This window comes from Oculina patagonica, chromosome 12, assembly GCF_052425735.1.
Source record: "Oculina patagonica isolate OP01 chromosome 12, crgOcupat, whole genome shotgun sequence".
NCBI classification, from domain to species: domain Eukaryota; kingdom Metazoa; phylum Cnidaria; class Anthozoa; order Scleractinia; family Oculinidae; genus Oculina; species Oculina patagonica.
Window position 1 is genome coordinate 19361945 of NC_135769.1, and position 12165 is coordinate 19374109.

A 12165-nucleotide genomic window follows, 5' to 3' on the forward strand; every position below is an offset into this window, starting at 1 on the left:
ACCAATAACAAACAGCAACTTTTAAGTTAAAACACAGACGAACAATGACAGAATGAACAGGATACTTGATGAAGGCTCTCAACGAGTAGCTTTCGTTAAGTTGACTTGCGTCGTACAGAAAGACAGGTCACAACCCATTTGTCTTCTATTTCTGTTTAGACGGGTAATTGCAAGTGGTTTCCTATAAGAGAAAAAACAACTTCCAAAATACTAAGCCTGCCTTACGAAGAACCTAACATACTGATAGCTAACGAGCCAACAACAGACCAATGTGCATCAAGAAAACAGGGCGACCACAAACAGAAAGAAAGTACAGTTTTACAAATTACAAACGGTCACATTTTTGGGTTGCCTGTGTAAGAACAGCTAGAGAATAAGTTTTTGTGTGGCTTATACAAAGTATATCCCGCACATTGTCAACGGTGGCGATTATTTACTTTTTTGTAACTGTTTCTCTAATCTACATTACGACGAGTAAGGAAACTGATTTGAACAGGAAGTCAAGAAAAGAAACTGAGAAAAAGAAAACCACAAGGAGGAAAAGAAAGTAATCTTCAGATGATTTCTTTTCTTCTTTTTTGCTTTTCTTTTTTGAGATAATGGAAACTTGATAAGAGAAGAGAATTAAATTCTATTCAGTGATGTTTGTCGCAGCTATTCATCTGTAAGGAAACGACACACCATCGGTTCACTTGCTCCTAAAAATGAACAGAAAAGTACTTTGGTGAATTGAGTATTTTGAAAAATTTGCTACATACAAAGAACGGCTGACTCGTTTTTCGAACTCTGTCAAGTGATAGTTCTTTGTCTATTTTGACCTATGTTTCCACTGTCTCCAACCAGAACAAGAACCTTGTAACGAAAATTTATTTCTATAAACAACCTACTAAGTTAAAGTCAACAGCAGTCCAGAAGGTAACCGGTCGTTTCGCTAATCGACGCTAACGATCAGTTCGCTAACGTCTCGTACTGATGTAATTTTGATTTATCGACTGCAGCGTATTGCAATAAAGCCTGCCCGACGTCTGTTACTTTTTACTCAATGTTTTCACTCTAGGGAGTGAAGACACTGAATATTTCTTGTTCTTTATATGCGAACGATATTTTATAGATTAGCTATAACTTACGGTAACGTTATTACTAGTATTATAATTATATACTTTTTAAAGTACCCCCAGTTACTTTTTACAAGCCTGGTAAAGACTGCTTCGAGCCTAGTGGCCCATACAGGCCGGAGCTTATCCCAGTTTCCGTAGCATTAAGCGACTAGGAGTATTGCTACTCCCCCCTGGATGGGATGCTAGTCCATCGCAGGGTTACCCCCCAGCAGTAAGTTCGCCGGTACCCATTTATACACCTGGGTGGAGAGAGGCACTGTGAGAGTAAAGTGTCTTGCCCAAGAACACAACGCAGCGCCCCTAAGAGGCGAGCGCGCTAACCATTAGGCCACCGCGCCTCCCACTTTTTACAAGCCTGACACTTCAATAAAGTTTTCACTGCATTCATTTCAAACTAGGCCATTCATCTATTTTTGTTTTTGAGTGGCTTGTGAACTTTGCTGTTTGAATTGTTTCAACAAGTTTGAGTGATGACATATTGTAACGTATTGAAAGTTGTTTACTGTACATATAATTTATTGTGGGTAGTGTACTATAACCGTATTGTAAATGATGTTCTGTACATGTATTAGTAGTGTATTTTCAATATATTGTAAATGTTGTGTACTGTCAATGTTTGAGCAATGAAAATGTATCTAAAACAGTTTGAGTTATGACGATAACAAAGTTTTTTTTTTATTTAATTAAAAAGAAGTATATAAAAGCACTACTAACCAGGGTATTCCTCGCCACTAAACGTATTTATTATCCATTCACAGGCATTCCTACTTTCCATTCTAAATAAAAAACAGCAACAATTCCAAAAATAAATTTTCATCAAGTCTTCTTTCTCTTCTCTGAGGCAGGGAGCTTATTAAAATTAAAGGTTGTTTTTAAAAAATTAAAGATGACAACAACTATATTAAGAAGTCTGTTTCTTGCACCAAAATGGGAAGATAATACTCATTAGTTTGCTGTGACTGTAGGTTACATGTTATCATTAATGAAAAAGATAAACAATTCTAAAACTTGAATTATTTATCCTGCTTCGATAAATAAGACATTCAGTTAAGTAAAAAGCAAACCTAATAAGTGATGTTCCTAAGCTTATCCCTTGACCATCTCTTTCAATGACACATGCTAGCACATCGCCATAGGGCTTAAACAGATCAACTAAATCCTAGAGAAACAGACATACACCTAATTAGAGCTGTTTTGAATTTCCTGATTGTTGAAAGTTGTCTTCTATAAATTCTATAAATTAAACACTTGAACTTTGGCGTCATCATGATGATGGCTCCATCAGTCTCAGTAGACTATGGATGTGACACCTATAGGACACTTTTTTTCCTCAGAGATATTAGTCATTCAGGTTACCCCATAAATCGGTTAATTCAGGGTGGCATGTCCAGAGGCACTCAAGAGGATGGGCCTGTAGTGAGCATGTGCCCTTTCTTTCATGAAAAAGGGACTGAGGTGTGCAAAAACAATTTTTTGGGGGCAATAAAAGGGGTGGGGTGGGGGGATGGCCCTTTAGGCCTCTCTGCTAGATCTGCCACAGACTCTGAAGGCATGTATTTCTAGCACATCAGCAGTGTCAAAGACCATGTGTGCTTGACGTGTGAGAGAATTATTATGTGCACCTATTTTTTATCAGATGTATGCCAACTTATTACAGATCATTTACAAAAATGAAGGGTTATGTCAGCAGTCTTGATTGTTGACACTGAACAAGAATCACTTATTAACGGTTTTGCATATGAGCAAGTGACTTTCACCTTGGCTAGTGGGTGAGAAATTATTTCCATCACTGGAATTATAATATATAAACAGCTCTCTGCTGACCTCTAAAAGAAAAAGTTTACCAACCAACATCCAGGGCCAGCTGATAGTTTGTAGTAAAATAGTTTGAACAAATCCATGACTCATTGATATTTGGAACAATGAATAGCAGATGGGATGTTTCAATGACTGCTATATCTTGGTCTTTATTCAGGTTATCCTTTATTTTATTTTACTGACCAACCTTTTCATTAATGGTGGAAGGGAAATTCTCAATAATGATAACATCACTACCATCTGACGAGAACAAGTCTTCCTGCAGAAATAAGCAGTAGTTCAAGAGAATATCATTGCTGTCCAGGTACTAATACATAAAATGTAAATACGGTAAGAAGTTTCCACTGTACAGTCGGGGGAACAAGTGCCAGTTGATGGTGGCATGACTTCTCCGAGAAGTGACTGAGCCTGCGGTTTTTGTCCCAGAAGTTGCTAAGCAACATGATGTATTTATACGCGTGACAGCCAGGGTTTTCAAAACAAGCCGGCACCTGTCAGAGTTCCACCGGCTACATGATTTTATGTCACTGGTTACTTTGGCCACAGCAATCAGCTTGCGAGAAACAAGCTTGGCTTGTCACAGCCGCCTACTCTTCCAGTTGCTGACACCTACTTCAAAACATTTTGAAATCCCTGGACAGCTTTCAGATTACTCCTGACCGCTCACACTAGTTTTTGATTAGATGAAAAAATTTAGGAATTTTTCAATGCTTGAATGAAGATTTGCCAAAAACTGGCACTTATTTGCCCGACTGTGTAAATAGATACACAGTTGAGAAGTAGATACTCGCCTTTACTCCTGAGCAAAACCCAGGTGGAGCAGAATTTGAAACAGGATCATCTGCTGATGGTTTTGAGGCTGTCTGCTGAGATGTGATGCCTTTTCTTGATTTTGATTCATTCTGACCTTTCTTTACCCACTTGGGTGATGGAGGGGTGGGTTTAGTGGCCAGCAATGGAGGAAATGATTCTAGTTTCTAAAAGAGAAAGTTAATAATATACTAAAATGTTAAGGCAAGGACATTGCTGTCTCTTTGTTTCTTTCTCTGTCAAGCAGCTTGCACCACTACAGTCTTTTTTTTTTTTCAAGAGGGACCCCTCATATATTATAAAGTCAACTTGTCAATTCCTATTTATAATATTAGACACATTGATTAGACCACTCATAAAATTCATACAAAACCATATCTGGGATAGCCTCCAATGCAAACTTGACAAACCCTAAGAGCGTCTGCGTAGGAGGCTATATTTGAGACCAAGTTTGTCCAGGACAGTGGTGGCATATTTTTTGATAATGTCATAAGTGGGAATATTGCTGATGTCATTTCCTTCTTTTGCATGGTTCTTTCTTTTAACTTTTACTTATTTGACGCTTTTTGTCTATATAATAAAAAGAAAAAAAGACTGCATGACAGATTTGAAGATACACTCATTTGCTGTGCTCACTTGAAAAATATTGTTTTTACCATTCCAAAATATAAAAACTTATATCCTTGTGCTCTCATGTAATATCCTCTACATGTTTATGCACCAATTTTTCATACTAGATTATTGATAAACTTAAACAAAATCCTCTCTCTACGAACAAATATAGCAGTTACACAAATAATCAGACAGGACATAAACCATTAGAGAATACTCGAAACTTGGGTTCACCTTAAAAAGTGATAATTCTCTTCAAAAGGTCTAAAATTTAAAGTGAACAAAACTTTTGAAGACAGGATAAAAGACAGGATAAAAGAACACGACAGAGACATAAGGCTTGCTCATACACAAAACTCCGCAGTTTCGGAGCACGCAAACGAAACGGGGCATATTCCTTTATGGAATCAAGTCAAGTTTATCGATCGTGACCCTCACCGATACACACGCAGGGTCAAAGAGGCTATCCAAATAAGACTTCATTCTAATAACATCAATAGAGATAGCGGAATTGAAATTCCTGAAACATGGATACCTACGATCAGAAAGCATAACAGCCGTTCAACTACAAAGCAGACCTATGAGGGAACACCATCTGTTAGTCGGAATAATGAGGATCGAAATGTACCAATCACAGCGAACCAACGTGCATAAATAGCGACGCCTAAACAATCGACCTCATCGCCTGATGAAGACTAGCAGTATTGCAGTCGAAACGTCGCGATCAACATCTCAAAGCGATTCTATCGTGAGACAAACGAATAAACGTTCATTACGTATCTCGTAGTCTTTTTCAGCAAGGTGAGCTCCATGTTGTCATGTTGCAGAGTCGTGCTCTAGCAGAGCGCAGGTGCCACACGCGACTTGCCTCTGGGCAACTTGTATAACTTTGCTATCATGAAAGCTTTTAAGAGCTGGGCACCCAAGATTTCTTACAGAAGAGCCTTCGGGCACCCTGCAATTATGCTAAGAGCACAGCCTTTATGTGTAGTCATGTGAAAACAAGTGGTTGAAAATGGTGGATAATTCTTAGCCCCATCTCTATTCACCTTATTAACATGTGTCAGAACTCTCTGTTGCTAAGGTGTAAAACGATAGGCACCATTCTTGTTAAAAAAAACGAGAGACAAATAAGCTGTGGGGTATTCTTCAAATTAGCCTTTCATTCCGGTATGTGAAATATTGAAATAAATTGTACACAGCGTGCACAGTGCACAGTTATTGCTTTTAAATTCTGTTCTTTGGCAGCTTCAAAAAACACTTTTTAATAATAAATTACTAAATTTAGGAAATAATAATCATATCTAAAGAAGATAATACATTACATCGATAACATTGGCAGGTTTTGTCGTTGTTTTTTCTCCTGGTCTTCTCACTGGAGGCGAGTCTGTAAGCGCACGTGCTTTCATCACCGAAGCTCGCCCTCGACCTGTGGCAGGAGCTTGTGCGGTGTTTTTCTCCTTTGTTATTCCCAATGCGGCTTTAGGAAGATTAAGAGAGCCGATATCTTTCAGTGGTTTCCCTCTTCCCTGTCCTACTGCTGGTATTAGTTCCGTTTCCTCGGGCATTTTAGAGGCATGGGCGTCAATAAAGAAATCCGAATCCCACGTCCTCCAACGGGACGCCATCTTGAATGTTTACAACAAATTCACTCGTCCCAATCCCCCTTCATACACCTGACGTGCACAGGCGTTCCGTGACACCTTGAAGGAGTGGTGGTCACGCAATACAAGTCACGAAGTCCACGAACGATACATTCTTCATGATTCTTCATGCAAACAAAAAGCAAATAAATTGAGCAGTGGAAACACATCATTTTTTATTGGCAATACGTCGTCTGGATGATTTTGGATAAAGACTGTTTGAAAATTGGTGCATAAAGTGTACGCATGTCCAATCAGTCAAGAACTGTGCAAAAATCTTGCCGGCAAAAACGTCTTTCATCCACTAGTTTTCTAAAACAAACACTTTCTGCGCAGCTTCACGTGTTTTGTATCAGAAAAATAGAAAATGCGCTCTAGTTTGGCAGAAAATTTTTTATTTGTTTTTAGGGGGCAAAAAACTTGTCGCATCTTCTTATGGGAAAACCCGACTGACCATGCGAAAAAAGGGGGACATCTCGTAGTCTACTTCCACCCCCATTCTGTCAATTTTTACTTCTCTTACTGTTTTCTGACAGTAGCCTAGTCTTCAGCCGTCTCTTTTCCACAAAGCGCACTATGCGAACGACAGTGCAAGAGAGACAGCCAAAAAAATAAGAGGGGAGGGGGTGGAAAGGAAACCTTCCTTCACCATCTTCCTCCTTTCCTTCCAAACCTCCTCCGCTTCTCCCCATTCATTTTGGTCACCAGGCGTGCGCTCGGCACACTTGGAAAGAAAACGACTGCTACGCAGGGTACACGTCCCGTAATCCGTTTCCATTCAAGCCATCCGCAGCCAAAGATGCTCGTTAACAGTTTCAGTGCCCTAATATAGCAATTTTTAATGAAAATGGACTTTTATTTTTAGGTTTCCTGCGACACAAATATAAATTTTGGCTGTTCAAAAATCTGCTGAAATCTGTGACACAACTACCATTTTGTGAACATGTAAAATCACCACACTTTTCAGAAGCAAAACCGTTTCACACTCCACGCAATTTTTCACGACAGAACTTAGTTTGCAGTCGCGAAAACCACATGCTATGTCGCAAAATTTCAAATAATGAAAAGTGTACTACACGCGCATTCATGACTATTTTCTACTCTCCACGATCAAATCAAAGAACGCTAAAGCTTGTAGAAGGCAGTCGCTTAAGTCGTCCTTCTTGTCACACGACTTGAAATAATTCACAAATTTTGGCGACACCTGAAGAAGTGGTTTGTTATTGCTCCCAGCAAAACTGCCCGGCGGGTTGCTGATAAATGATTCAACGAAATCTTCACTCCCTTCCATTCCTTGCTGTTCTTTAAGAAACTGTTCACACTGCGTTTCGAAAGGTTCCTCATTTTTTCTGTCCCGAAACAAGCTCTCCACTAAATTTACGGCAGCTCTCTTTTTACTACCCCCAGCTGGAAGACAGAAATGTTTTGAAGTGTGCATCGGATCAAATGGTATAACTAGTCCAGGAAGTAAGCAAGTCAACATGGCTTCGAAAACGCGAAGGTGCACGGCAAAGGGGAGAAGGGACGCGGTTTGTTTTCCTATCCGATGACTTTGCATCTCAACCACGTAAATGTCCGTCTTGGGAACCTTGTTGACAAATTCTTGAACCTGAAATTCAATTCACAAAAGTCAACCACAAAATGATAAAATCCTAACCCATGTTTAGTCTCAAACTAAAGCCCCAGGCCGGGTCGCTCGAAAGCCGATTAACACTAACCCAGGATTAAAAATTGATCAAGGTTTCAATTTCTCTCGTATAAAAGTGTTTTTAGTACTCACGTTTTGTGGAGTTTGAGATTACTCGACGTCAAAACTGGAGGACAGAAAGCCTCAGTAAAAAGTTACTAGTAAAAAAGTGACCTCAAAATTCATGCTAATAATGGATTAGCTAAATCATGCCGTTACTTTTGGATTTAGCAGCCTTCCCCCCCTTGCTACCTTCAGATGGTCACTACTATCTGGTAACTAAAACGTGTACCATACGTTGGCCGACCCAACTTAGTCGACCGTTTGGCAGTCTTACATTGACAAATTAAAACTATTTTTTCCATAATCTTATTAGCCTGCGAATACAGCCGCCTCTCATTCACGTCCCGCAATAAGATTATAATAAGATTAAGGAAAAAATAGTTTTAATTTGTCAATGTAAGACAGCCAAACGGTCGACTAAGTTGGGTCGGCCAACGTATGGTACACGTTTTAGTTACCTGAAGAGGCGGCTGTATTCACAGGCTATAATCTTATATAGAGAGCTAAAAAGGATAAATCTTGCTGGAAATTTTTCCCCATGCACGAATTACTTTCCAAATGAAGGAAACCTCGAAAATAAAGTTTTTTAGAAAGAAAACACCAAAGAAGTATAATAAACCAAAAACAAATAATGGTGGTTATGACTGAGGATGTGCCGTTTTCAAGATGTCCCGTCTATGACATAGTGGATACGTGTAGCTCCTTTAGGCACATTTAATGTGTTGATAATAACTACACTGAAACTGCAGCTGAAACCATGTGTGATGGCACAAATGGTTCTTTTTACTGGTTTCCAGCAGTATTTGATTGCGTCATGTGCAGTTGCCTTTTAGGAAGAACACACCTAGCTGATCATGACGATAGCTGTGCGAGGTCCAAGCCTGCAAGGGACCATATCTGCAAGGAGATTTGGACCCCAACAAGTCTAAACCAGAGATCCAAAACTACAAGGACACAAGGATTCAAACCCTGACCTCAAATGGCAGGCAGAGGTGATCACAAAAAGAAAAACAGTGAATTTCTGTGTGCATGATTTATTTCATCTTGACAGCATCGTAAAATTTTAAGGATAGAATGCAAAACAATGAAGCATGTGAGCTTACCAAAGGTCTAAACACAGCTGGATTGTATGGTTTGGGTTTGAGAATCTGGGCCCGTGACCAGCCCAATACCTGCTTATCTTTGTCCATACGGACCCACGCAGCATTCTGGAAACCAATATCTATAGAAACAATCTCTGATATCACCTGAAAATGCAAAACAAACAACAAAAGCTCAGGGCTGGAGTTAAATACTCACTTACCTGGCAGGCAAGAAACAGATTTTTATGACTAAATGTGACCTCTTGGCAAGGGAATCTTGTAACCAGCTTTAACAACATATCCCTAAATTTTTTATTTCTTTACACTCAAATTTCTAATAATAATTTATGAATTAAACAGGATATAAAGGATAAAACTTTCTTTGCTAGTTTTTTCTTCATCAAAAGAACTGATAACTGTATTACCGGTAATTAACTTTAATCTTTATCTTAAAATGTATGTTACATACAGCTGTAGATATAAGTTTATGTTATAAACAAAGAAAACTGTAAATGGTTTCTCACAGAACTACTCTCCTAAACAAAAGATCTGAACTTGTCACCAAGTGAGGGCACGAAAACAAGTTCTACGCAGCCAATCAGAAACAGGATCGCCCCAACCATCCCCCATGAGCTTAGTTAAAACTGTATTCCGACCGCCTCTAATGGCACAGTCTGATAATCGCTTTGTGCGTGAAACTCAAGTCGCTGTCCATACAGTCTCTATCTTTTAATTATAGTAAGGTTTTATTACTGGTATAAAATTATATTATAAAATGCAGTGGAACACAGTCAAGAAAGGTGTTAGGGTTAAGAGTTCCAGTGGTACATCCCCAACCCCAAATTCCAGAGTACATACACCAAGGTTGTACTCAATCCATATTGTCCAGATTAAGGGTTGATACTCTACCAAAATGGTCCTCATGTGTAGCTTAAGAGATATGCATATGTTACCTACCTCTTTTCTGTTACGGGACAACAGTTCCTGGATTGATTCAAGTCCTTTAGAGGTCTTTTTCGTAACAGCTGCTAGTTCCCCAGCCTCTTCAAGTTTCTTAAAGAATGCTGCACCAAAACCCTTTATTTGAAAGAGTTCTTCAATGCTTTGGAAAGGTCCAAAATGTTCACGATATTGTACTAGACTAGTTGCTTTACTTTTTCCAATGCCTTTGGTGTTTGAAAGATCTTCTAAACTACGATTGTTGAGTGCCTTTAAAATCACCTGCAAAATTAACAGATTTTTTCAAAATACCTTATTATAGGAAATTGACGCTTGTGTTAATTAAGGTATTTGAAATTAACGCGACTTAAATTAACGCGAATTGAAGGAAAAATTACTTCCCAATAAAGGAAATTAACGCGAAAGAGGGGGTAACATTTCAAAATGAAGGAAATTAACGCGACAAACACAAAGGGAAAAAGACTTGTTGAGACAACAGGAACAAGTTTACTTTAACACAAAGGAGACTGAGCGCCTCGAGCGTTTTTCACAGTTTTAGTGATCCGGCAGATTTTCACCCTGATGAAATAATGTCTTTTCATAAGTGTCAAGACGTCTGGACTGTATCGAGAAATTGGTTCCAAAATGATGGAAATTAAGGTCATGGAAATTAGCACTCCACTTAATTAACGGTGTGGAAATTAACGTTAACAAAAATTAACGCGACTTAAATTAACGCGAATTTTTGAAATTTGCGTTAATTTAATATAATAAGGTAGCATTCTTCATATACAGGATAAAGGTTACTCCAAGCAATTGCATTATGTGCCTTATAAGTAGACAACAAAATACAGTAGTTGCGTAGTAACAGTTACATTTCATCTCAAGACTGTAAATGTGGCATACAATGAGCCAATCTTACCCCATCACGCATCTCACACCATCACTTTCTCTCACCATGACTTAAAAGCCAGCAGAGAACTATGCCTTTTTTCCTGAGTACACTTTTGTTCTTGGCACTCCTTGCACTTTTTTGATTGTCAGTAGGTTTTTACATCAAAAATAGGCTTCTCTCTGAGATTTTTGGGGGCTTTCCTTGAATCTCTCAGCCTCTTACGCTCCCCATAACTTCCTTTAAAATCTAAGTTTTAAATAGTTTTCTAAGAGTGGGTTTTATAAAAAGTTAAAAGTGTTTCCTGAGGTAAATCAGTAGTGCATTAACATCTTTTGATCTCTGAATATTTCCTAAAATGTAACACACTGGTATTTTTTATGTGAGTCAAGTGAAATATAATAGATTTTCTAACTGATGGGAGAGGGGGGGGGTGTGTGTGGTGTTTTGGGGGCAATATGGACATGATATGGAATGCCCTTGTCGGATTTGGAACAAGTGGCAATGTTACATGAACCAACCTGTTTTTTTTCTTCTGGTAATTCTACGCTGACACTTTCAGTTGCTTTCCCTTTCGGTTTAAGAATTGAGTGTGGATCAGCTTCTTCTCCCATTCTAGCCGCATTCTTTACCAAAGTTGTGGATGCATAGCTTCGTAGCGAATTTGAGAACGCACGTGGAAGGAAATATCTACTTCCACACGAACGACAGCTAGCTGAGAAAATAAACCAGGAGGACACTAATCGTTTCATAATATAACACTACTGCATTGATCGAAGGGAAATCAATTTCTAAGAACTCCTTTGCCAGCATTATTCCCAAAAACTTTGCAGAATAATATTCGTGATAGCTCGTCCGCCATATTTGGCCGGGTTACCAACCTGACCCCAGTCTCTTCTGGTGTAGCAGTAGAATGACGTCATAGATGCATTGAGGCGCCTGAACAAAGAAGGGGCCGGATAAATGGGAACTGGGATTTGCCTATTTTTCACTGGGAAAATGTAATGTGGGTCACTGGGACTTCGACTAAAAGGGGAATGGGACCGTGATTTGGGCAAAAAATAGTGTGGGAAATGGGATTTGCACAGAATATGGACTGGCAAATGGAACCTCAAGGTTGAAAGTCAGGTGACCAACACACATGCAGTACAGTTTATCCTCAGTTGTGAACAAATTACACTCCGTTACGTCCTCTAAGAGGACTGGATGTCGGAAAAATGTACAAATAGTACGGGAGATTTCCCACGTTCCCTTTCTATGCCACATATCAAACATCACAAAGAAACTTAAAATATATGAAAGTAACCTTACCTCTTAAAACGTACACGACTTACCGAAAAAAGGTGAAATTTAAGGTGAGCTCTCTCGAACCGCACCGTCACATTTTTCTTTGAGTGACTATCTTAGCCAGACTTGTATACAAGATAGGGGCTAGGAGAGACAGAGGGGCTATACGAGCATTTTAAAAAAAGTGCTCGACTGTCAAAATGTTTTGGCCAAA

At 39.0% G+C, this 12165-nt stretch overlaps 2 protein-coding genes across 3 annotated transcripts; both read right to left on the reverse strand.

Annotated features, from left to right (window-relative positions):
• LOC144631674 (uncharacterized) lies at positions 1 to 6729 on the reverse strand. 2 transcript variants are annotated; one of them, XM_078490167.1, is made up of 6 exons: positions 5684 to 6729; positions 3728 to 3913; positions 3124 to 3195; positions 2183 to 2277; positions 1833 to 1894; positions 1 to 698 (listed from the first exon to the last, which is right to left on the reverse strand). In XM_078490167.1, the coding sequence occupies exons 1-6, from the start codon at positions 5984 to 5986 to the stop codon at positions 655 to 657; spliced, it is 762 nt and encodes a 253-aa protein (XP_078346293.1). In that variant the 5' UTR covers positions 5987 to 6729; the 3' UTR covers positions 1 to 654. The 2 variants fall into 2 exon arrangements, with proteins under 2 accessions (XP_078346293.1, XP_078346292.1); XM_078490166.1 differs by having other exon boundaries at positions 3124 to 3191; positions 3724 to 3913.
• A 107-nt stretch (positions 6730 to 6836) lies between these two features.
• LOC144631669 (transcription elongation factor, mitochondrial-like) lies at positions 6837 to 11523 on the reverse strand. Its single transcript, XM_078490152.1, has 4 exons — positions 11186 to 11523; positions 9791 to 10054; positions 8855 to 8998; positions 6837 to 7610 (listed from the first exon to the last, which is right to left on the reverse strand). Exons 1-4 carry the CDS (start codon positions 11414 to 11416, stop codon positions 7092 to 7094), a joined length of 1158 nt encoding a protein of 385 aa, XP_078346278.1. The 5' UTR covers positions 11417 to 11523; the 3' UTR covers positions 6837 to 7091.
• Positions 11524 to 12165: the final 642 nt, after the last annotated feature.

Excerpts from the sequence above, each read along its gene's own strand:
- LOC144631674 (XM_078490167.1), bottom strand. The coding sequence starts at position 5,986 with ATGGCGTCCCGTTGGAGGACGTGGGATTCGGATTTCTTTATTGACGCC. Across the intron at positions 1,895-2,182 it reads TTAGGAACATCACTTATTAG|AATGGAAAGTAGGAATGCCT; the intron begins GTTTGCTTTTTA and ends TTTTTTATTTAG. Across the intron at positions 699-1,832 it reads TAGTGGCGAGGAATACCCTG|GAGCAAGTGAACCGATGGTG; the intron begins GTTAGTAGTGCT and ends GTTCATTTTTAG.
- LOC144631669 (XM_078490152.1), bottom strand. The coding sequence starts at position 11,416 with ATGAAACGATTAGTGTCCTCCTGGTTTATTTTCTCAGCTAGCTGTCGT. Across the intron at positions 10,055-11,185 it reads TACCAGAAGAAAAAAAACAG|GTGATTTTAAAGGCACTCAA; the intron begins GTTGGTTCATGT and ends TTAATTTTGCAG. Across the intron at positions 7,611-8,854 it reads CAGCTGTGTTTAGACCTTTG|GTTCAAGAATTTGTCAACAA; the intron begins GTAAGCTCACAT and ends ATTGAATTTCAG.